General features: G+C 38.9%; 1 protein-coding gene across 1 annotated transcript; it reads left to right on the top strand.

The window, feature by feature from the left end:
• The first annotated feature begins 751 nt into the window (after positions 1–751).
• On the top strand, positions 752–21,359 carry LOC116438620 (zinc finger protein 474-like). The gene is made up of 4 exons (XM_032097626.1): positions 752–878; positions 10,095–10,996; positions 17,627–17,807; positions 21,011–21,359. Exons 2-4 carry the CDS (start codon positions 10,535–10,537, stop codon positions 21,160–21,162), a joined length of 795 nt encoding a protein of 264 aa, XP_031953517.1. The 5' UTR covers positions 752–878; positions 10,095–10,534; the 3' UTR covers positions 21,163–21,359.
• The last annotated feature ends 3,948 nt before the right edge of the window (positions 21,360–25,307 follow it).

Below are 25,307 nucleotides of genomic sequence, written 5' to 3'. Positions count from 1 at the left end.
GAATTTGTTTGCAGTAGATCTCTGTTGCTTAGCAGAACACAAAGACTCTTGGCAAGACCCTATGCAAATGATGCCTGTTGTGTATTTTAAGGTCATCACCAAGTGACAACTGAAGTTTGTTATGCAGAAAGGGGCAGCATGAAAGTGGCACTGCTGGCTTGCTCTTGGCATTGCCACCAGAGAACACTTGCCATGGGAATGTTCGGATCAGCGGTGTTTTCTTGTACCAATCATTTATCATTGTTTCTGTAGAATTAACTTCTATGGAAAATATGAAGCTTGCAAAAGTTAAATTTGGAAAAGTGTTGAACACAGTCTGGTGGAAAAGTGTGAATTTTTGAATGAGAAGAGTGTCTACGTGGGAGATGGATTTAGGACTCCTCATGCTTATCCTTGTCTGCTGCTTGAGCTTCACAATGATGCCATCTGTCCCTTCTCACCTAGCCAAGAGGCGAAAGGGATTGAGAGAGTGGTCCCCCGCATGTATGCAGACCTGAGCAGGGACACTTCCCACAGAACACTGGCCGGTGTTCAGCTGATCAGACGTTTCCCGCAGCCGCATTCCCTGGCAGCAAAAGACGGGTTTTGCCCCAAATCCGAGGCGCTCCCCGCGCACCCCACAGCGCCCGGCGGGCCAGGGGCGGGGCTTTCGTGGCTGTGACTGACAGCCGCGCCGGCCAATCGGCGGCCGCACCGGCGGCAGCGGTTTGCATGCGGTGCGGCGTTGCCGTGGTAACGGCGGTGCGCGGCCGCAGCGGCGGGAGCGGGGCCCGTGAGCGCCTTCCCTCCTTCCCTCCGAAACGGGCACACTGAGCCACAGGGCAACGGCGCAGAAACCCGGCCCGTGGGGACATGAGGGAATTTTGATCCAAGCGGAGGTAACAGATGTTTAGGAGGACATGAAAAATTAGATGCTGGTCTCACGAGCCTTGGATCTGAATAAGCCTGTGAACAGGGCGGTGGAGAAGTGGTTGGGTGAGGCGGAACCGTGCTTTTCCTTCTCTCCCGAAGTCCAAGCCACTTTTCTGCCTGGCCAACAGGCACGGGATCCTCTGCGCTCATAACCCAGTTCTGCTAGTTTGCACCTGATTTCCCCGTGAAGATGGTACTGACAGCGTGCTTGGCCTGGGCTTCAGTCAGCCAAGGTTTAAATAATGCAGCCCCATGTCCTGTCCTCATCCAGCTAAAACAGTGCTTGCCCTGAGTACCAGATGGCCGGATTCCTGCAGAGGTCAGGGGCCCAGTTATAAATAAGTAGAAAGATCAATCAACAAAGATTTGTGTGACTTTCTACCCTTAGACCAGCTAGCTGGTAATAAATTCATGCGTTTTAGTGCTTACTGTGATGATAATGCATTTGTTCTCTGGAATTTGTTTCCGCAGAGGCTTGCCTGACTTGGCAAAAAGGGTGCATGAGCATTTTCCAGGCCAGATGTTCTGACTTCTTGGTTCTCCACTCTTCTAGGGGAGTGGACTGAGTTCATTTATGTCTGTCTTTCAAGGGACAGGAGAATACAGCTGCAGCACTCATGGCCAACAATGTGGACATTGAAAGCTAGAAATGTTACTCGCTGTAAAAGACAGCCCTACCTACCAGGCACATAATTACTGATTGTCCTGTATAACAGAAATTATCTCTTTCCATTCTGTTCCTGGAAAACGTGATACATAACAATAATGGAAAGGTTTACTAAAAAGCCATTTTATTTTGCTTTGTTTTGTTTGGAAAGCACAACAGAAACAGAAAACTTTGCTGTCCAAGTGTTTATCTTAAAGCTTACTACAAAATTTATTCTTAAGGTACTGTCTGCTTAAGCAACTGATTGCTTAAGTTACAAACTAATACCATTTCCTTCATTACAAATTTATGTATTTTACTAAAATTTACTTTTCTGTCTACTGAACTCCATCAGATATTGGTCTATAACAGAATGCACTGGTTTATAAACAGGTGAAATTATGGTTACACAGTAAGGAGCTCAGACGTGGCTCTTCATTTAAGCCACATTATCTGGGGATATTTCAGGCTTATATTCCATATGTATTTCTGTTGGTACATGGAATTTAATCCTATTCACTAAAGAATTATAAGACAGAAAAAAGGGCAATATGGACCAATGCTTCAAAAACAAGATGAGAAAAAGATCATTAAACATGACAAGTTACAGAACCACTAGGACCCAGGGGTACCAGGTAAAACTTGATGACCTTTATCCATCATGTCCTCTCACACTAGTTGTAAATTACTGTTGATTTAATCTGGAGGAGAAAAACACTAATGTAGAAAAATGTTGCTTTTAAGATTTTTTACGAACAAGAGCTCTCAAAATCCTGGATATGGTGAATGTTTTGATAGCCCTCCTAACACGCTTCTTTGTATGACAGATTTAGTGGGCAGCCTTTTTTTGTGTCACTATATCATGAGTGTTCTGCAAAGTATTAGGATGTGCTGTATTATTAGTGCAAAATACAATAATGAGTATTTAATAATGTCTTGTTAGGTTTTCCAACATTTCACAAAATAATTGGAATATCCAGAGTTTTGCTTTTCTAGACATTTTCCACTTCATCTGCTATTCTAGATTCCCTTGGTTTGTCTTTTGGTATTGTGGCTCTCTGCTAACTCTGTTTAATTTCCGTATTTTAATAGCTGGTCTTTCTTGCTGAGTTTAGTACCATGGTAATCAGATTATCTATCTGAGTATCCTGTTCATAACAAAAGTACCAAAAACCTTAGTTATTGAATAATTTATTAGCAGATGCACTGTATTATAAGATTATTAAAACTGATTTACACTGTAAAAAAAAAGAACATTTACCCCTTTGGATTACTTTATCCTGTATAATGTAACAGTGTTACTGCAGCTTATTGAGAAAAGTGTCTTTCCATCACTGAATCACTTTACACTTGCAGTGACAGGCTCTCAGCACATGTGCAGTGTCATCCTTCTTCAGATTTCCGCTGACTTGTGTCAGCTTGTTCAAGCTGACATTCTTGGCTTCTATTCTTTTTGTTTCAGACCCATAACGGAATATGCATTTATCCATCCACCTATTTTTTTTCCCTAAGGATGAGCTTCTTTCTTGAAATAATTGCATAGTCGTCATCAAAATCACTAGAAAAAAACTGGTTCTGCACCTATGAGTTCCAGGAATGGAAATGCTGAACAAAGGTACTGGAGCAAGAAAGTACAGGTAGCTGACTTTGAGCTGTGTAAGCATACTTGCTTCAATGTCCACTTGCTCTCATACTTCCGTGCTGTGGGCGGGGTTAACGTACCCAATCTGTTCATTATTTGGTGCATATCTGATATGCCATCTAGGATTTGCAGGGTAAATTTCACAGATACATACTAGTAACTGAAGATGATTAAGAATGTGATCTGTAAATATCCCCAATGTCACCCAGAAAGGGAATATATCTGCTGATTTTTGCACAAGAAAAAGTATGGAGGCAGTAATATTATTCCTTTAGAATATGACATGAGTGTGTTAAATAATGGTGAGTAAAACAGGTAATCTTTACCCTGCTAAGTTGTAAAGCATCACTAAGTAAGATACAAAACCCAAGAACATTCTTTCTAGAGCAGAAAGGATGTCTGAGATGTGAGAAAATGGTGTTACTGGATTTTGAATTTTAAAAGTTTTTGAATTTTAAAAGTGTGAAAAGTTACATTTTTTTCAGTAAAAATGTTTCATTTTTTCCCATGTATTTTAACTAGTAGCAATCATAATTTCTTCATATAATGTTAGGATTTCAGTCAAATCAAAGGAATTATTTCATATGTCTAGGCATAGGACATAGTAACATGAAAGAATTACTGGGTTTCTAGAACCAGTCTCCAGCTTTCTCTGGTAACACAGTCATAAAATTAAATCAGATAGAGCTGATTAAGTAACATAAATTTAATTACTGCATAATTATGTATAGGGTCTTCTTAAATGCCAGGTATACACTGGCTGCTGTTCATGTCAGGGACTTTTTCATTGACCCATAAAGTTTTAGGTAGGAAGATAATCAGATACAAAGAATCACATGGTCATTTCATTGGTCAGAGGAAAATTACAAAAAGCTTTAACTAGGTTGATTGTCTCATTACAAAGAACACCTTAAGGAATTCTATATAAGTATTGTATAGACACCTCTGGGTTATGTATTTTCTTTCTCTTATATTGTAATGGACCTTTGCACACACACACAGACACAGGCTCAGAGACACACACGATTTCTCTCTTGTGCAATTCATACAGGTACGTACGTCTTTGAGGAGACTTCCAGTTTTGTCTAACCAACACTTTAAACAGTGGGAAAAATGTTCACTAGAAAATTCCCAGATGGTTCTAGCCTGTTTGCAAACAATGGCTTTTTAACTTGACATACTTGGTTTTGAGTGTTTTTGTCCTGTCCTCCTGTCTGGCTGCATCCACTTTAAACAACGGCATAACCACCACCCTCTGGGCTGCAGGTCACATGGGGATAAAGGTGTATGTGCACCTGATCCTCTGCTGGAGCAAGCTCCACACTTCTGAGGGTGCATTACTGCTAAGGCATTTAGGCCAGGCTACTGTGATACTAGATACTAGATACTTTGTTACAGACTAACAAAGTCTTGAAGCTGACAGAAGTGAGGTATATGCCAATATTTGTATGTTTGGAGCTTGCAAGTAGTTTCTTGAGAGAGGAGGATGCATAAAAACAAGGATCATGCTCCACTGTGACAAGATGAAGCATCCTGACTAGTAAACTTTGGATTTCCTACATCTCAGTGATATTTATTTAAGTTCAATAAAATAATATATTATTCTTTTCAAATGACTGAAGGAAATTATTAGTCTCTAGGACTAACGAAGGGAGACTCCTTCAGCCATAAACTGTGGAGAGAATGTAGTGCTGAGCTGGAAAAATGTGAGGTTTTTAATATGTGGTTAATTTGCTAAAAATATTGTTGGACACATAAGAATGTTTTTTCCTTTTATCTTTCAATGAAAAACAGATCCAACAGTAAGATACTACAAATTGTCCAATATTTTTGTCCAGCTTATGTTTGAGCACTTTTGTGTTAACGGATTTCTAAAATGATTTATAATTGAGCAATACAAAACATTTAGCACAAGAAAAAATAAAGCTTAAGATGTTGATTTAATTTCATTTGCTTTCCCTTAAAGAATAATGGGAAGCCTCATAGAAAACATTTTATTTGGAAAGAGCCTGAAGCAAGGTTTTCTGGGACTCAACAGAGGATGTCAGTTTGGTCCTTTCTGACGCCTCTTTTACGTGTAAATGTAATGAGAACCCAGGAAAGTGGAGAAAAAAGACTTACCTTTATCTTGACAGTAAAGTTAGGAATCAGCCTTAGAAAATCCTGTGACCGGACTAATTTAGTATTGGGGTGCTAGAAAATCTTAATTTAGTTTCCTTCTTTTTCAGACTTGCTGTGTTATTCTTGGCAGATCACTTATTTCATCTCTCTCTTTCTATATCTTATGTCCTCTTATACTGAGTTTTCTCCTTTGTCTGTTTACACAGTCCAGCCCAGACTGAAAAACAAGGATTTCTGGGTGCCCTTAAGTACAAGAAGATTTTGCTTGTTGCTTCTCATTTAAAGCTATTTGAGACATTTCCAATTTATATAACAGTGAAGTTAGGTATTAAAAGTAAAATATTTTCTTTTAGAATAATTGTGAATTTAATCCAATGTACATAAATCACCCTTATTAAAGGACCCACATAACAACGTGGTGTCACAAACAGAAAGCTTATGGCTCCAAGCACTGCAGGGTGAACAGGCAGAATAAGTATACAACACTGAGTATAGTATTGAAGAAAGGGAAAACTCAGAGTGAAGTGAGGTTTTGTATAAATGAGGGTTCACACAGCCAAGAGTTCTTGAATCTGAAATGATGAATTAACCAGTTCCTTTCTCCAAGCTAAAATTAGTCTATTCTTTTTTTGGCACTGACAACCTGATCTGTTGCTGAGCTTCTGCCAGGCTTTTGTATTTGCCACCATTTTGGAGCCATATGTTTTCCTCTTCATTTAATGTGTGTCTGTGGCCTTTCATCCTCTCCCTCAAGCAGATCAACCCATGCAGACACTCCCATAACTCTGTTACAGGAGTCTTGATTGTGTAAGCACTCTACAGTTATAGATGACCTCTCAAAAGAGCCTCCTGGATTTAAGCCACTGTCACCTGAAGCAAGTATTCCATATAAATCCGTCTCAGCTTTATCAAACATTTTTTCTAAAAATAGCAAAGGAATTGGTTCCCACTACTTATTTTGCTTGTTTATGGTCTTCCCTGAAAATTGTCTCTGCTTTTAGATGAAGCCAGGCACGTCCAAGGGGAATTTTTTTGAAATTGTCTCTGCTTTTAGATGGAGTCAAACATGTCTAAGAGGTTCTTGGGGTTTTCTTGACATGTAAGCTTGAAAGCTCTGTGACCTTTGTTTTAGCTCTGTGTTTATTTGGTGCAAGGATTTATCTTTCTGTGCTTGCAGATTAGAGCAGTGACACTGAACCAGCCATATAGATTAAACAGAGTTTACAGCCTGACACAACTACACATGGAAAGGCTGTGATACCAGTCAGCATCCATAAACTGTACAAAAACATATTCCCCAGATTCTCACAGCTGTTTCTGTATCTTGTCCATTGAATAAGCATGGTTATATCCTGGCAGTAGGAGGCTTCATGCAATGTGTTCGTCCATAAGGTAAACTCTGGGTTTTTTTATAGCTGGGAGGTCTCCGTGTGGAATTCTAGCTAAGTGAAAAGCAGTAGTGTTGAGGATTCATTGGAAACAGCCAGTTTAATCCCCCAGCTAACACAAGTATGTTTTGTTCAATTCAGTCAAGGAATCCAGGCTTATAAAATGACCTTATAATGGTTTTTGAGGAATTGTTTACATGAGAGAATCAAGAGAGATGAAAAACAGAGAGGGTCGCTCTTCAGAAATGGGCTGCATGCAGGAAATAGGAAACGTATGTGTCAACTTTGCTTCCAAGTTCTAGCGCTGACATGAAACAAGATGTAAAGAAGGCTGTTTCAGGGAAGAAGTTTCCACTTCTATAGGTTGACTCACACACGGCAGCTAAGAGAAGGCAGCACAAGTGAAGCATTGTTAATAACGCTATTGTTGCAATTTCTGGCAGGGTTAATAATGCTATTGTTGCTGTTGTTGCAATAATGTTATTGTTGCAATTGATTAGGTCAAGCTTAAAAACTGTGTGCAAGAGTTCCAGTTCCCACTTCAGGACAAGAAGATGATAGATGTACTGAGCTATTTGTGCTCTCGTCATTCTATTCTATTTTGGTTAGACTGAAGCTCTTAGCCTGGTTCTAAACTAGCCATAGTATTTCACTTGCTTTTAATTAAATTGAACTTCTCCACTAGTTGTAAGTGACCTGTTGCTGCAGTTCATGAAATTGTTTTTAAATATTGTCCTCAGTGGAACTTGCAGAGGAGAAAAATGTTTTCCCATAGCTATACACAATGATCAACTGTACCTTTCCACTTTATTAAAATATGTTGCAACATTTTAAAAAGAAAAACATAAGAAAGTTTTATGTTTTGAATTGTTAAATCCCAGTCCTGATTTACTTCCACATCTTTACCACTGAGCTTGAGAGAAGATTTGAACTGCTCATACGCCTTTTCATTTCACACTGAATTTATAGGAAGTTTCCAAATAATAACAGCCAACTTGGCAGGAATAAATGTAGACCAAATGGTATAATCCCCACAAGGAAGCATAATTCTCTTATGAAGTATTTACAATAGCAAGCTTGGAAATCCAACAATAGGTTATATTGTTAATAGATTGTTTATAGCATCTTTTATTGACTGATTCATTCCTAATGGCAACAGATTTAGTCACCTAACATTCTTCATATGGCAGGCAGTTCTGTGTTCACTGTTGCTTTAAGAGTCCTCTCAGGTATGAGAAAGTTTCATTCTGACATAAATCAATAAATAGGACATAAATAGGACCTTGCGAAGTTCAGAAGTTCCCTGAAATGTTACTGAACTTTCTGATGCTCCCTTCCTGTGACCCGCCAATAACCCTTATCTCCCCTGACATTATGACCCTTTAATGTTTCCCTGGCTCTCCATTCCCTTCATCCTCCTAAAGAGCTTGGCTACTTCCCAACTTGGATTCATACAACAGGCCACTCTCCTTGGAAACTCTCCCAGTCTTTGAAACAGCCTTGCAGTACAGTAGCCTAAATACTAGTTTGCACATTTAATTTCACATACTGCAGAGCCTATTATTTTGGTATCTGAACTAAAAATTCCAGTGCTATAATTTTGTGTAACTGTCAGTGTACATTATATGCACCTGATACACCTGATAGCTTCAGACATGAGAGGATACTACAGCCACATACTTTACCCTATTTTTCAGCAGACTGCAGTTATCTAATACAATTTTGGACGAGGTGTTAATTTTGAATGCGCAAAGTATAATGGCCCTCGAGAATTTTATTTTTAACAGCTAACTACAGCATACTTTCTCACAGAGATTTGTTCCAGTACAAATCACAGATTGGCTCTGATGGTCTTCACATTTTCCAGTTTACCTACAAATAAATACGAGCTTCACAAGAATTTTTTTTAAAATAAGAAAGTATCCCAAGTGTCCCAGAAATATGCAGCTTTGTGAGTATTTAAGGAAGCAGTGTCAATGCAGCAATCTAAACATTTTTGTGTGCCTGGCAAAAGGATGACTACTCACATAAACCTGGTGACAACTTGTTTTTTCACTGTTGCCCCTGTACTTAAGGTATCCCCCAGAATATTTGTAAGAGACGAGAATGAGCTCAGTGCTTCTGAATGTCACGGACAAAGTTTAAGTTTGTCATCTCAGAGGTAATGACAAAACCATGTCATTGCCTTTGGGTATAGTAAAAATCAGCCTGTGGGTTCAGAGGTGGGACAGATAAGGGTAAAAAGGCTGTTAAGTGGGAACAGCATCTTCAATGGTGACACGACAAAAAAGCAGTAAAAAGCAGATCCAGTTTGGATGGTTGCAGCAGAGGAAGTGAACCAAGACACAAAGACAGCCAATGTGGATATATTTGTGTGTTAGGAACCCCCTACAAGTTTGGAAGGTGAGATAAAGTCTGGAATATTTAGTAAGAGTGAGATGACTTTAGCCAGATGTTTCTTCTATTACAGATAAAGTAGATTGTCCTTGGCAGTTACCTATCTATGCAATGTGCTAGGTTTGCACACAAACCTAGCACATTTTTGGTTTTTTTTATTTTTCCTTGCAATTAAAACAGTAGCCTCTGCTGTTCATGTGTATGGTCTGAATTGTATTTTCTGATCCTTGGCAGACCAGCACAAAATATTGTAAGAAATAAACATATAAGGGATAAAGCACAAAGGGATAGACTGGACAATGAAAAAATGAAACATATTTAGTACCATCTGGAGACTAAATGAATGCAGTGCCCTTACTCTCTCATCCAGCGTGTGCTTCAGCTCCCAAAGCACCTCAGTAAGCCTTATTAATAAACCTGCTCCATTTCATTAATAACACTCCTATACTGGGAGAATCAAGACTGGTCAGAGAGTTTGAGACACCACAAGTGCTGAGTAGAGGGGCCTAAAAATGTCCTTCAACCAATAGACTGGGAACACTTTCCTTTCTGACTGTCCCTTAGTAGATTGGACATTGACATCTCTCCACTAAGGGGCTTTGTCTTATGTCTCTGGAGACAGGGAAATTATATTTAAGTATCAACAGAAAAAGCTTATAAACTGAAGACTGCCAGAAATACCAGTTCTATCAGTAAATGAAAATAAAGCATATTGATTATACTCCAGAGCACTTGCATTTCCAGCTTCAGTTTGTGCAAACCCATCTTTTGTCATGTCCTTCATGATTTTACATCCTCCGGGACCAGAATTTTATATTTACACTTTCAGCTGATAATTATGGGTAAGAATATATTTGATGTTATTTATCTGCTATTTAAAAATATAACAGGTTAGTAAGTTTAATTATTCCTTGTGATAAACTGATGGTTGGTAACCTTAGCTAGAGAGAGCACATTTATTAATTTGTACTAATTTCATTTGTTTCAGGGTTGTGTAAGAACAAAAGACAGAAGGAAAACACACAGAAACCTGCTTTATCTGCTGTAACAGCCATTAGGTTCAGTGTTCCAGCTTTGAACTCTCTAATATATTTTGGCTCATGAAAATGGATTAAGAAGATACAGAATCATTCTTAATAACAGACTTTCTCAAGCCCTTTGTGTGTAGGAGAGAGAGAAGTTTCCTGAAATGTTGTACCCTTCATGGAAACAAATGTCAAGGAAAAGAATGTGAACAAAACTTGGAGTATTCTATCAAGTGCTGAAGAAGCCCCTAGTATCTCTAACACCTTCCCTTTAGAGCAGGTTTCACCATCTAATGTGCCAGATCTTCCCAGGATTTTTCCCAAAGTAGTACATCTAGAAGCTGGATCCCAGAAAAGGTGACCAGGCACTGCAATAGTATCACAGCCGCCAGATTCTTCAGACATGTCTCGAACACCCTTCCCCAGAAGACCTCCCTTCAAGGTGTGCTATATCTGTGGCAGAGAATTTGGATCAATGTCTATTTCTATACATGAACCTAAGTGCCTAAAGAAGTGGCATATTGAGAACAATCAGCTACCAAGGCACCTTAGAAGGCCAGAGCCCAGGAAACCTGAGGTCCCTGCTGGTGGTTCCTATACACTTGCAGATGAAAATGAGGCAGCTTATTACAGTGCTCAAGCCCAGTTTGTGCCCTGTCGAAACTGTGGCCGAACCTTTTTTCCTGACCGTCTCCCTGTGCATGAAAGGTGTTGCAAAGGAGGTAGCAAACGAGGTGTGAGGCTACCAGACTCTACCGCACGTAAATCTGGTAATGGACCGAGATCTGGAACTGGCTCAGCAAGTGGTGATCCATCTAAGGCCCATCAAGGAATGAGGAGGGCTGCACCAGGTGTATCAGACCAGGTAAATTGCTAAGCATCTGCTGTGTGAAAGGGTGTGGATGCATCTTGATGCTTGGCACTCCAGGGCAGACTGGCTTCCCATCAAATTTAAAATCACTTTTTTTTCAGAAGAACCCTTTAGCTCCATGCAAATGTTTCTCTGCTAAATAGAGGATAAAGAAAAGGGAAATACTGGGAAGGGAATAAAGGAAATTACTTCTTCATATTTCATATTTATTTTTATTTTCCTTTTGAATGAGAGTAGTTGGGTTCTCTGTTGATCTTTAAGAGTTACATCCTCAAGAGGGACCATTGCTTGATATAGTTCCCTAGGAGATTCTATTGACCAGCTTAGGCAACGTTTGGGTGTTATATATTTTAGGATATATTAGGTATTCTTAGTTAGTTAACACAAAATGCAACATTTCATTGTCCTGTAAGTATCCAGCACTTCAAAATATGATTTTCATATTTTACTGTTATTCTTAACCTTGGCATGGAACATGAGTTTACGGAGGACTGCATGTTCAAAGGCAGCAGCTCTGGGTATAACAACAATAAAATAAATAAGACTGCACATTTTTTTCCACTGAATTTGATTCAGAATCCAAGAATAAAGAAGCTGATTCACATTATCCAAAAGCTACACAGAGTTTTGGAAGATGGGGTATTTTTTCTGCATTTGTTTCTGCACAAGCTGTCTTTTGGCCAGGAGTTTTGTAAGATAGATGTCTAAATTTAGGTTCAGTGTCCAAATTAAATGGCTTTTTTTTTTTCAAATGCGGGTTGGAATCCTGATTGCCTACATTAGTTTTGAAAATGGGATTTAGCTCTCTCAGTCAGCAAAGGAATGGAATGCTATGCAGAGCATTTCTAAAGATGCTTTAGAAGTCAAAGTATGTAACATGTTAGTTTACCAGCTGCTGAATAAAATGAAGATAATAGCATTACCCTAGCTCACGTGAGACTAAAGACATCAGGAACCTTTTTTTTATTATGCTGTATGAGGCCACTAATTGATAGATTTTGGCAAAGTAAGGTTCACTCCTCAGGTCTTTTATCAGCAAATTTTACATAATCCACAAGCAGTTGAAAGTGCTGCACAGCTGCATTTATAGCTGTAGGAAAAGTAATGCTGTTTACACTACATTGTGCTCTTTACCAAAGAACTGTAATTGCTCTAAAGGTGGTTGTTCAATGAAAGGCAAGGGTGTGAAGCAGAGAGTTTAATCCATTACACATTATTCTGTAGGTTAAAAAAGAGAGGGTGAGGGGAATTTTCTATAGTTATAATGCCATCCAAAAAAAAAAAAAGTTTAGAATGTGGTTTGGCACTGACAGTGACTCTAAAAAATGTTACCCTCTTGCACAACGTATCTGCTCCCTTTGTGAATTCACTCACATCTGCTGACTTGTTGAACAACAACATTATTACCACTTTTTACTTCTGTGAGCTCTGCAGAGCCAAAATGAAATCTGTTCAAATCTGTTCTTCCTTCTCTGTGAACAACAGGTTTCCTCATTTACTTCCAAGCAGTTACAGTTCATCAGTTGCAGCAGAACTAATGAGGCTGTACAGATTGCAGTTTGTAATTGAGGGACTTTATTATTAACAATGACTTTTAGGAAGGGATGATGGATTTTACCTCTCTGAGGTCTATTATTGTATTATTTTTAGAGCTGTTCTCTAGTACAGAGTTATGCATTGGACACAGAGGTGGGATGGGAAGACTGAAAGAAATATCCTGTGATCCAAGGGGGTTCTTCAGGACTTGTAGGCAGATTATAAGAAGTTGTCAAAGGAAGCCACTTTCCCATAGGTTTAAATTCTCTGTGAGAGGATCTTCATTTCCAGTTGAACATTTTGAAAGGTCCACACATTGAAGGGTGTGGAAAAGCATTAAGCTTATGGAATAACTGCAGATTAGCTATGAACAGGGACAAGGTCTATGTCTCCTCTACAGTCTTCCTCTTTTTCCAGCATATAGTTTTAATTTTGTTCATCTTACCAGCTACTCAGCTGCTTATTAATTCTGTTAAAAAGTAGTGCTTCACTAGCAGTGGAGTGAAATGGTAACTGTTTTGGTCCTCTTTGGAAAGCATTTGGGGAAGCCCCTGTCTCATTTAACAGACATACTCACTGTGACAGTGAATTATTTAAGTACTTGCTTAAAGTCCTGATTCAACAAAACATCAGAGGAAAGGAATAACTGGAAAAAAAAACCACCAAGCCCTTATATAAGTGTATTTAAGAGAAGTAATGCTACTGTCAAATAAATCTATGCAATGAACGATGCCCTAAATTAAAAAGCTGAATTTTCCTCATTTTCAAAATAAAGTTCTGACTGATTTAGTGGTACACCACATTAAAGGGCATTTTAACTTTACAACTGCAAGCACTTCTCCCTATATGCCTCTGCCTGTATGCCCTGGAGTTCTCTTCCATTTAGCATGTGGCATCAACTAGGCCAGTATAATTACTGACAAACTCTTTCTCAGTTCTGCACCTTTAGAGGTGGAGATTGAACAGCCTCTGTAAACTATCTCTTCCAGTGCCTGTCCTCACTCTCAGAATCAATGAAATATCTGAGTTAATCATGTCTGGCTGTGTAAAACAACAGCCTTTGCTTAGAGACTCTCAAGGGTCACATCAGCTCAGAAATTCTGCTTTGGATTCTGCTGTGATACTCCAAACAATGGAAGTGGTGTCTGGAGCTACTGAAACTCAGACTTGCAGTAAAACAGAGCCTGTGCTCTATTGTTTCATAGACAAAAATGTGTGATGCATATAAGTGAGCGTCAATAACTTGCTATGTGTTTATGAGTTTTGAGGGTTTTGACAACAGATAACGCTGATCTTAAAAGCCTATTAGATGCTGCTGCCATCTGCTGTTTTCCTCTTATCTGGTCAACTACCTAAAAAGGTTTCACTGATCTTCCTTTGCTGAATTGTGATGCATTTTAACACAGTGTTAATCTTGAAAATTTGTATAGAAACAAGCTTGATGTTGTATTTTACTCTAGAATAAAGCCATGTAGCATCTTGGTAAAGGGAAGACTCCATCAGATGCAGAATAATTCTAAGAAAGGTGGGAAGTCAATGATGAGCTTTTTCTGCTCATCATTTTTTTGGTTTTGAACACCCTCCTAGAATACTGGCAAGTAAATTGCAAATATAGAAAGTTCGATGATAATGGACAGTGAAGGAGTGGTTTGAATGAAAGTATTATCATTAGGAATGACTGAGCTTCCTTCCTTTGCTTGTACACAGATGCCATATTCATTACACTGACTTAATTTAAAAAGAAAGCACATCAGGAGCAAAATTGGATATTTCAGTGCTTGCAGTGGAATAGTATTTTTAATTATGTGTGTCATCTTCCAGAATTACCTTGCTGTTCAAGGAAATTTCCTACACAGGCATATGAATAGTTCCTATCGTGAGGGCTGTTGTGTCTGTTTCAAAGATTTGGTAGGCTGGGAAGTGCAGCTTCAGATAGTCATGAGAACCATGCTATACCTTGTCCCTGATCCTTATGCAAAATGCGTTTTACTTGGCAGAGAAGAATGTGTGGAAACGACTGCTTTCATACAATAGAATGCTGCTGCTAAGTGCTTGTACCAATCTTTTCCTGAGCCTCTAATCCTTGGGCAGTTCAGGTTGATGACAAGAGCTCCATCCTAGGGCAGGATGCCTCCCCTTTTCCCATTAAAATACATGGATAATTAAACAAATAAGAAAAGGCAGAGGTGTGTGCATTCCTAGGTGATAAATATTTATGTAGGGGAGTTTGGAAGTCAGTCTTATTGTGTGTACTTAAGAAGAAATAAAAAGCTTTGTGCAGTATGGAAGGATTTGACCTCATATAACACCATAACAGCAGCCTGGGGCTAACCTTAAGTAATGTCAGGTCTATTGAAAATACATAGTTGCATAGCCCTCTGAGCTAAATAACTTCATTCATAGTCACGCAGACATACTTAGCAGTCTTGGAGTAAAAAAGAAAATACTGAGACACCAGAGGAAAGCCTAACTACACTGTTAGGTATTTGTAGGTATTTTTATAATAACACATATCCTCAGGAACAGACTTCCCTACAACCCTTTTTGAAAGTTAAAAACAAAGCAGTGAACAGACAGCCTAGCCACTGGCCTGTGAGTAGTTTGGGTTGGAAAATTCTGGTGTTTCCAAAAATAGTTTAGTTTCAAACTGCGGGCCTCCAGATGTGATATTTTGGATAGGCACACTGAAAATAAAAAGAAATGAAGGGTAAATATCATCAGCTGTAGAAATTCCAAGTAAAGCTTATCGTATCTTGGATTCCACAGTTAAAAAAAGAAAAATCTGTTACTACCAGTTGTTAGGCTAATCTCTTTCAGGTTTTAAACATGTGTGCAGAGAATAATTGGTGTATATAATTGTATGTGTGGTGATGGGTCAATCTCAGTATTTTTCTGGAATAAAAATAACTCTATCCTAAGAGTGATCTGATTCCTTTTAATTAATTCTGCTTTCTGCTGTTGTTTCTGTACCATTTTTAATTGTGGAAATTACAAAAGACAGACATTCCTAATTGAAAAGATTTCTGCATTTGTACTAGGATTCCTTTTTCCTATTCTGTTAGTAAATAAAGAGTCCCTACAAACCGAATGTAAATCAAATTGCTCTTTCCTAGTTTTCAGCCAATAAGTAACCATTTAAATTAATGGCAGGAACCTAGCTAATGAAAACTAGTGGGGAAAGTGTGTTCCCAGTGATTTTACACCTAGCATTTTTTTAAGAAACCATTTCTAAAATAGTATAACCATATGCACAGCAGGCATGCATACTGAAAAGAGTTCTTTGACCTCAGGAGTTTAGATTATAGTCTCCTTATCTAAAGGTCTCCGGAACCCACAAATAAACATAAAGTGTTTTCAGAAGACTTTGTATCTGGACCCAGAGTCTTACTTCAAAATCAGACAAGTTCTAGCTCACCACTTGAAGTAAAAAAGTAGGTGAAATTTGATAATGAAAAATTATAAGGTGTTCTTAAAACAGCTGTTGCTGTATTCATCTAAAAATATGAGAAGGCTATATTTTTATATCTATTAGAAAATATGCTTATATAAAATACTGTGTTATCAAAGATAGCAAGGAAATTCCATTTGAAAGTCAAGAGGATGAAAATGTCCTTGGAGAGACTGTCTTTGGATGTTATATTTCAAGACACTGTGAGAATTTTCCAAAGTCCACCTTTTCCCAGCAAAACTACACTTTATGGAGTAGTATTTCTTTCATGTAAGTGAGATTACATGTGTGATACAGGAAGGCAATCTTATGCAGATTGTTCACTAATGACATTTTCAGACTGTAGCATAAATGTGAGAAGAGCTGCCCAGAATTTCTTGAACACATTGATGGGCTGACAGAAAGAGTCATAAATACTGGAACAGGTTATGCTTTGTCTTACACAGCAGCAGAGGAAAAAATGAAACCCCCACCACTCTTGTTTGAGTGGGAAAGGTTTCCCGTATTTGGTCTGGCGTGGCTGTCTGTCTAACTTGAGGAGGGCAGGGAATAGCTCATCTCTTACTGGTATTCTGCAGTTAGAAGTGGAGGAAGTGCTGGCGGTTGTGAGACCCATCTGTATGCCTCAAAGTGCTTCTCTACAGCATGTTTTTGTCCTACTTCCTGGAGCACGGCTGGTACTGACACCACGCCTAGCCCAAGACTCGCCTAAGGACACAGCCAAGTCCATAGTCTGCAATACCACAGTAATTATACATTTTTCAGCCTTAGATTATGTATTTGTGAGGTTTGGGGTTGAGGAATCTTTTTCTTCCGTTGTTGAGCTGTTTTTGTCTGAGAACAAAGTAGATCTTCAGTGTGGAAACAATTAGTTGCTTAGAGTCCAGTTCTGCCCTTGCTGCAGTCACTGGCAAAGTTCACACTAAGGCCTTTGGGAAAAACAAACAGTAGTTCCTATTTTGCCCCTCATCCTGAAATATCTTGGATTGGTTTTAGTCTTTGAAGGCCAAGAATTCCACCAGCTAACTGACCTGTGGCAAAAGTGGGGTAAGGAGCCACCATCACCTCTTGGGACAGCTGCCCTCACTCTCCACCTTAAAAGAGATAGTAAGGCTGGACACAGCGCTTTGAGCTGTGTTCTGATGGAAGATGGAGCCTTTCTGTTACTGTACGAGACATCAATAGTTCAGCTGAGGAAGCTTTTGTTGCTGTTTTCCATTTTACTTCTGCTTGGAAAGTAAAAAATGGCTTCAACCATTTAAGGTGGATGCTGCATTGCAACCTAATGAAGCAGAGGAGTTGTTTCTGCATGTGAAGACTTAGCATTTTCTTGAATTCAAAGGTATGAAAATAAAGGAGATGAAACTTAACACAGCTAAGTATTGATTAGTCACACACATGAACTTTCAGCTCATCATCTGTAGAACAAACCTGCCTGTTCCAGGTGCCCAGTTAATGAGGCAACATCTCTTACAAGCTTCAGGACTGAATCCAAGCAAAACCAGACTGAAAGAAACAGTTACAAGGATTTCACAGATATCAAGGTCCTTATCTACATGATTGCTTTCATACAAAGTCATTCTGATTCAAAATTAATATTGAGAACAATATTTCTTCTTCTTCACCATTGTTATTTGCAGGCAAAAGTGAAAAGACAGCCACCAACAGTGATTTGCTACATATGTGGCCGTGAGTATGGAACAAAATCTATTAGTATACATGAGCCACAATGCCTGAAAAAATGGTACCAGGAGAATGACAACCTCCCCAAGCACTTGAGAAGGCCAGAGCCCAAAAAGCCTGAAGTCAGAACCGTGCAAGGTAAGCTACAGACCAAATTAAGAGGGATGAGCAAAAAAGTGGGAGGAATAAAAAAAACCAAAACATATTTTAAAGCAATAGGTAAACAGTTTACAAGTACTTCATTCTCCAGTTTACTTTCAAGAGGTTGTTTTAAGCTTTCCTTCTGTGAAGCATCCATCCATAGAAGTAAGAGTGGTCATTATCTTTGGAACATGCCTTCTGGGACAGTCCCCTCTATGTGTCAGTATGTCCTGAATCAAAACACAAATAGATTAGCAATCCACTTCACAAATACATCACTACCTTTTGACTCCTTCTAACACTGTAGACAGGCATGTCTTAAAACAGGCAAAAACATCCAAAAATAACGTGCAGACATGACGCAGAATCATTAAAATAAAATACCCTCAGGCAACATAGGTGGAGATACTTCAGCCAGATTCTTCTATGGTCAACATCCCATAGATGTTATTGATCCCTTTTTATTTACAAGTCTGAGAAGCTTTCATTGTGAGACAGTGTAATATAAACACAGTGGAGAAAAAAATATATGTAGTATAAAGTAAACACTTTCTTTGTGCCAGTTTTACATGTTTGTGCTGTGGGTTCTAAGATTCCACTTCTTCAGATCAATAAACACTGATGATTCCCAGCACCCACAGAGATGGGCTGCCATATGTATCCCAGGGTTGTATGTTAACTGTAGGATGAAAAGGAATTCCTATCCATGCTTCACCTGGAAGCTGTTCCCAGGACTTCCCTATTCTCACATAAAGTTATTTCACCTTTCCTGCTGGATGCTTTTCCTGGCTCTGCCAGCTGGTCTGAGCTACTTTGGGCCAAGTTTGGACCACTTCCTCACAGGTATTTAATTCACACAGACTTTTTTTTTATATTCCCCACAATTTCCTTCAGCTTCCCCTAATGTCTGGAAAAGTAGACAAAGTCTCCTACAACTCACTTGTGAAAGAGTCATAAACTATATCAGTTTACAGCAGTACAAAGAAATATATCCTCAGAAGACATGTAGGAGAGAGCAGGATCACTGAGAACACTAACCAGATGTTCAAAATAATAATCAAAGTTCAAATAATATCAAATTGGAACTTGGTTAATAGATGCCAAGTGGCATAGTTGAATCTGCAGTAAAAGATTGTTCAAAAGACATCTTCATTGTATTTGCTTTTTTAGATGTTAAGCACTTTTTAATTATTACACATTGTATGGTAAAACAGATGGGGAAAATGAGAATTCCATGTGAAAGAGGAGGATGCAAAAGGACAAATCAGGTTATTTTGAAATACACTATTCTTATTTTGAAGGAGTGGAAGGAGAAAGACAGCCACTCTTTGAGAAAACAATCTAGCAGAAGGCTCCCAGATATGAATCAGAAAATTGTCTCATTTACCCAATGAGTCATATCAGGCGCCTCACATCTCCTGTGAGGTGTTGTGTGCCCACAGTTCCTCTGGGGATACTGACCTGCTTCCAGCATCTGTCCCTAGATGCCTGCTGATGCAAGCCTGATCGGTTCTGTAGCTTGAGCTAAAATTGTTGTTCCCCCTGCAGCTGCCTCATACTCCTGGCCTTGAGAAAATAATCTCAGTGTTGTTCTTTTTCTGTAATACTTACCCTTGATCATGTGGTAAATGCTGTAACTGACCTTGAGACCACATGCATGTACTGTTTGTTTCACAGTTTCTCAGCTCAGGGGGGAGGGATTACCCCTGTTGTTGAATGAAATAGACAATGTTCAAAAAAAGCTCAGAAATATTAACTGCTTACATAAAACTTTTTATAACTTACATAAATCTTTTTCTGAAAACTCAAGTGTCACAGGAAGACAACCACTGCCCTCATTACACAGTGTTTTGTTTGTGGAATGCCTAACACATGCCTGCAAGGAGAAAGTCATCTCTCTTTCTCCCTCTCCTTTTTTTTTTTTTTAATATTCCATAAACTTTCCAAAGTACAGAAAATACACATTCATTTCCTGCAAGCAAAGGGGATACTTGTCTCAGCCAAGAAAAGAAACACTACTTGGTAGCTCTTCTAACAAAAAGAACATTAGGAACAGGCATATTAAGAGATCTAAGGCTTATTGTGGTTATGTGAACCATTGGATATGAATCATATTAAAATTGTATGGGCCTTTAATGAAGAGCTCTATCATGTGCCAATGACAGAAACCATGGAATATTTTTAAATGCACAAATCCTTTTCTTTTAAAAAGTGTCCTCTGCTAACAGTTCAAAGAAAAAAACCCCAATCTTTTTCTATATTGTCACACCAAATAAGAAGGGTGAAGCAAATACATTTTCAATTTGAGCCATGGGGATTTTTTTCTGCATGCACTTCAAATGAAAACCCTTACGATCTAATTCCAGGTATTAAGCAACCTGCCTGGCCTTTTTTGCAAATCAGTTTGAAACAACACTGTGTGAAAATCCATTTCAGAAGGAAAGTCCATTTCAAGATGAAAGTAAACAAGTTTTGGTTTTTTTGACCCAAATTAAATCTTGAAAATACATCTGGGTGTTTGAAGAATGCTCCTGAGTTTTCAGAGCAGCCATTCTTCCTGCACTGGAAAATAACTGAGGGTTAGGCTGGATTAGTGTTTAGATGACAATGGATTCATTAGTGCAGTGACCTCACAGGAAGCTGTGGCTTAAAGGTACTGTAGGTTTTGTCCGTAAGGTTTTAGGCTTGTCTAAGATTTACTCCACTTTTTAGTATAACTTGCATAGACTCCAACAGGAAGAAAATTGGGCCCCTTGTCCAGAGCAGTACAAAGAGCATATTCTCAAGTACGATACGCTCCCACCCATTGCCATGGTCAGATAACACATGCTCGTTAAACAGAGCTTGAAATAAAGCCAAAAAGTGAATTTGCTGGTAATAGTATGTATGCAAAGATGTTAATAATTAGCTGAGAATGCAGATCATAACACACAGCATGATGTTTTCTCTGTACTCTCATACAATGCAAAATGATTCAGTTTGAAGTTAATTTAATTCAACCCCTGGGACAAAAAACAGAGTCTTTTTAATATATTTTTTACTCTTTTGCTTCTTTCTTTTCTTTTTCATATGCAAAAGCAATATGGTTTGGTTAAACTGAAAGGCTCAGTCAACAGGTATTTCCTGAAAATATTTTCCATAAAGAGTTGAATGTGGGTCTCCAGAATGAAAGCTGATACTCTCTTTTTCTAATTTTCCAGCCAAAGGTTTCTATGATCTTCATGCTTTAAATGAGGCTGCCTGGACCAGTGCCCAAGCCCAGCTAGTTCCATGTGATATTTGTGGGCGTACTTTTCTTCCAGACGGACTGATCATCCACCAGAGGTCCTGTAAACCAAAACAGGGAAAGTGAAGTGGATGTAACACACATGCATACAAATGCATGCCTAGTCACACAGACACAGACTCACACACATTTATCCTAAGCTCAATAAAATACGTGTGTGTGTGTGCATGTGCACACACACATGAATACACACACAGGCACCCGTACCTTTCAGACAGACCATAAGAGAATAAAATTCATCTGGAAAGACATGGTCATCAAAACTGTGTTGTGTAATGATATCATGTGCTCTCTAAAAGTCTCCAGAGTAAAAATCAGCAGTTGCTACTAAAGTATGAAGTCAAATACAGAAAATTAGTTCTTTGAAAATTTTGGTTTTCCTCTTTCAAAGAATCTCTGGTTAGTGTAAGGACCCGTAGCTGAACTTGACTAATCAGAGAACCAAGTAGCTCCTTTAAGCTTGTTCATTTTTCTTTGGGTTTTTCAGGTTTTTTTTTGCTCACGTCCTTGCGTAACTGCATCTCATGAAGCCCTTGACTGCTACAATTGAAACCATCCCATATAAAAAGATCCAGTCACGTGGTAGAAGCAGACACAGGCTTTTTTTAAAAACGCCCAGAAGTGCCCTCTTCTTGCTTAAGAATGATACTGACCATGTGATTTATCTTCAGCTCAGTAAACTGATCATGCCAAAAAATTTGTAAGTCAGAGAAGCACATCTTGACCATGAAGTTGGTAAAAGAGAACATTTTAATGTCAAGACAAAACAAGCATGATGTGCCAGATGGCTGGCATAAAATACCACTCTGCCCAGTGTACCAAATGTGGCCATAACAGAGTGCCAGTGCTGGCACGAAGGGTAGGTATTATACCAGAAAGCCATGGGGAAGGTGTTTGAAGGTGCTATTTTGAAAAATACTGTTACGTTATGTAGAGGAATTAGTGCCAAAACATACGGTATACGAATAGGCTAAACACATGAAGGAAGTAATACTCCCTTTTACAAGGTACAGCAGAGAGCAATTATTATTATTTTACTTACTCTGAAGCATTTTATTAAGTGGTGAGGTTATTCGAAAGGTATGACAAAATCCAGTACAAGTTGTGAACTAGCAATCTAAGCTTCCTGATAGGAAAGAAACTGCACCTCGTGTTTGGGCTTGAGGCCTAGAGTTGTCTGTTATGTATTATGTGATTGAAGTGACTTTTCTCAGAGCATTCACACTTACTATTGTACTTACAAATCTGAGGAAGTGAATGCTTTCATACATACTAAAATGAAATATGGGTACCAACAACTTTTCTTTTCCCAGCTATCAAGCTGTGTGATTTGTGGAGTAAGTGAAACAAGAAGTAATATCATTGTTCTGTTATTAGAGAAATACTCCTGGCTCCAGCCCTGGCGGGCTGTTAATTCAGACTGGAGAAGTACAAGCATTCTTTGGTGAAAATAATTTCCAAAACAATCAATGTTACCTCAGCAGCCCTTTCATCTTTGGAATGAGGATTGTATAGTCTGAAGATAGATATCTTCAGAAGTCAAAGGTTCAGCTCTACAGAACAAAGCTGTGTAAACCCTGCAGATCTGTTCTTAGTGTCTCCAGCATAAGGAGAGGTGCTGTTGGAGCTGGATCAGTGCCCTCTCTCCTCCTTTTGGCTGGGAGAAGGCATGTGGCCTGAGGACAGAAGAACAGGGGCACTGGTTTGTGATTGTTAGACTGGTTCCTAGGAGCTACTGGCTGGCAGCATATACTGCAAGCCCCTGAGGCTGTTCTAAGTCGCACCAAGTGCTAGTCCACTGAAAAGTGGTTTGATAATTGCAGGATTATGGATGTCATACAATCTCATCTTTGTGTCCCCTCTTCCTCTTCTTGGAATACACCCTTTTCTCAGACATGTTAAGCACTTTTTGGCTACCTCACCCTCATTGGGTCATTGAGATTCACTACAGTCACTTCAAGAGCAAAACGATATTTTAAGGAAATTAAGCCTTTGCTTGGCATTAAAAATTTAGCTCTGCCTTTTGGTGGGATTCACATGTCAGAGTCCTTGTGTCATTCTGAAACTTGGACTTAATGTCTTGATGATTTTAAATCTGTCAGAAATTTCATCCAGAACAGTTTTCCGGTATTTCATTGTCAGCTCTACACTTGTATATTTTTTGGTTTTTGGAATTTTTTCCCAAAAAGCAGTGAATATGCCTGATGAGCTGAATGTTTATAAACAATAAAAAAGTACCAATACTAAATGTACATTGTGTCTTACTGAGAAATACCATTGTGTGGGAACTCCTGAAGCCATAAGCCTAGAGTATGTTTTCCACATCATCTTTTAAGGAAGTCAAATGAGGATCTGGCAAATTAAGAGCTGTCTCTGCTAGTAGGTGACTGCTGCTGAGCTCTGAATTTAACGTGAGATTTGAGAAATGACAAGTCTTACCACTCGTGGAGTCAAGGCAGCATTGGGCTGTGAGGGTGGATGGTGAGACCAGAGCATGCAGGGACTCAGCTGGAGGCAACAGCCCTCAGAAAGATCTCAAGGGTTGTAGCATACCCTTCCCTCCCCAACTTCATGGAAACAATGATTTCCAAAATATGTAGAAATATAAATATCACTGACATAGGAGTGCATATTGCTCCATTTCAGACTGTCACCCACATCACAAGACTTCTCTGTCACAACCTTTTCTGCTGAGCTCACCAGCTCTGGTGTGTGTGCCAGTGATGACGGTAAGTTCAAAGCAAGCTTTGTTCACCGGGAGAAGCACTTAGAGTACCTTCATGGTTTGCTCTCAACAAAGTTAAAATGAGATCTTATGAGAATTTTTCATTATTGCTTGGCATGTATCATTCCGAATTTTTTTGCAGGAGAGGAAAAGGAAATGAGAAATTGAGCTACTTTGCTTCCTTTGTTTCCGTACTTTAGTGATTTGTCATTTAACCTTATCTCATCCACTGTTGGCTCAATGTTATTTCCAGCTGAATCCCATGATTCCTACTGACACAATGCATTTAAAGAGCTGGAAAATATCTTCTGGTACTTCAAAACCAGTGACATTTCATCTAGTTTCCCACAATTGTGCTGATAGCATTCCTGGACAAAATATACAGAAAGTCAAGACATGGATTGACAAGCAAACTTCAATTACATTAAACAAATGAGCACGTATTTCCAGACCATAAATAAAAGCCATGGCTTATGTTTTAGTTCAGCCATTTTAACCTACCAGTTCCAAATAAAAAATGAGACATTTTATAAAAGCAAATCTGAAGATCACAGCCAAGCTAGAAGAGTTTAACTGCAGATTTCAAAAACTGGGCATTAATGAAAGAATCCATAACTGCAGAGAAGTATTATATGTCAAGTGTTATAATTTATTGAGTTGGGAATGTCACAGTTACCATACAAACTTCAAAAGATCCTGCATCTTAGGGCAGTAGTAAAAAATGCCTAATAGGCCTGAACAAAACGGTTTCATGGACCCTTTTTCTTAAAGACTGCAAGGACTGAATAGACCACAGCTTGAGGAACAAAAATATTGTAATAAAATGTAATCTCAGTTTCTATTAAAGATAGCGAGCACTTATATGGATCTGTGAATTCTCTTTGCAGGGCACAGACTTGGAAAGCATATAGCACCATGTAGAAATGATGTTTTCAGTATCGACTACTGACATTTTGAATGCCTAAGCTTTAGTCCAGGGTTTGTAAACGTGATATTTGATTCTGTACACACTGAAACAAATCCTATAGTAGTATATGGGTACAGGATGATCAGATGCTGACACATGTATGTGTCTTAATCAAATTAGATTGTGCACTTTTTTATGATGGCACACAAGTTTTCAAAGCCTATGTTTGCTTAACAATAGAATTTCTTAGTTGAGGATTTTGGCAGGGAGCTGGTCCATGAAGAAGGAATTCTAGGTAGGCTTTTGTCTGAATCAGTATTGTCTTTGAGGGTCCTGTGATTAGTTTTGCTTCACTGTCAGTGGGGATGAGGTTTCTGAATTCTGTACTTCTAAACTGTATCAACCACAGTGGGTACAAATGCATTTGCTGTATCAGGAGACAAGCTACCCTCAGCTACACAGTAGGATTGTGCAAAAGCAGGGTTCAACAGGGGCATGAAGTCCACCAAAAAACAAAACCTGCAAGCCTGGAAAACCCTCCAAGAAGTTGCCTGAAGGACTATCTAAATTCTTGTGTGC

This window comes from Corvus moneduloides, chromosome Z, assembly GCF_009650955.1.
Source record: "Corvus moneduloides isolate bCorMon1 chromosome Z, bCorMon1.pri, whole genome shotgun sequence".
In the NCBI taxonomy this organism is placed as follows: Eukaryota; Metazoa; Chordata; class Aves; order Passeriformes; family Corvidae; genus Corvus; species Corvus moneduloides.
Note: the sequence above shows the minus strand (reverse complement) of the source record. Positions and strands in the feature narration are given on the sequence as shown.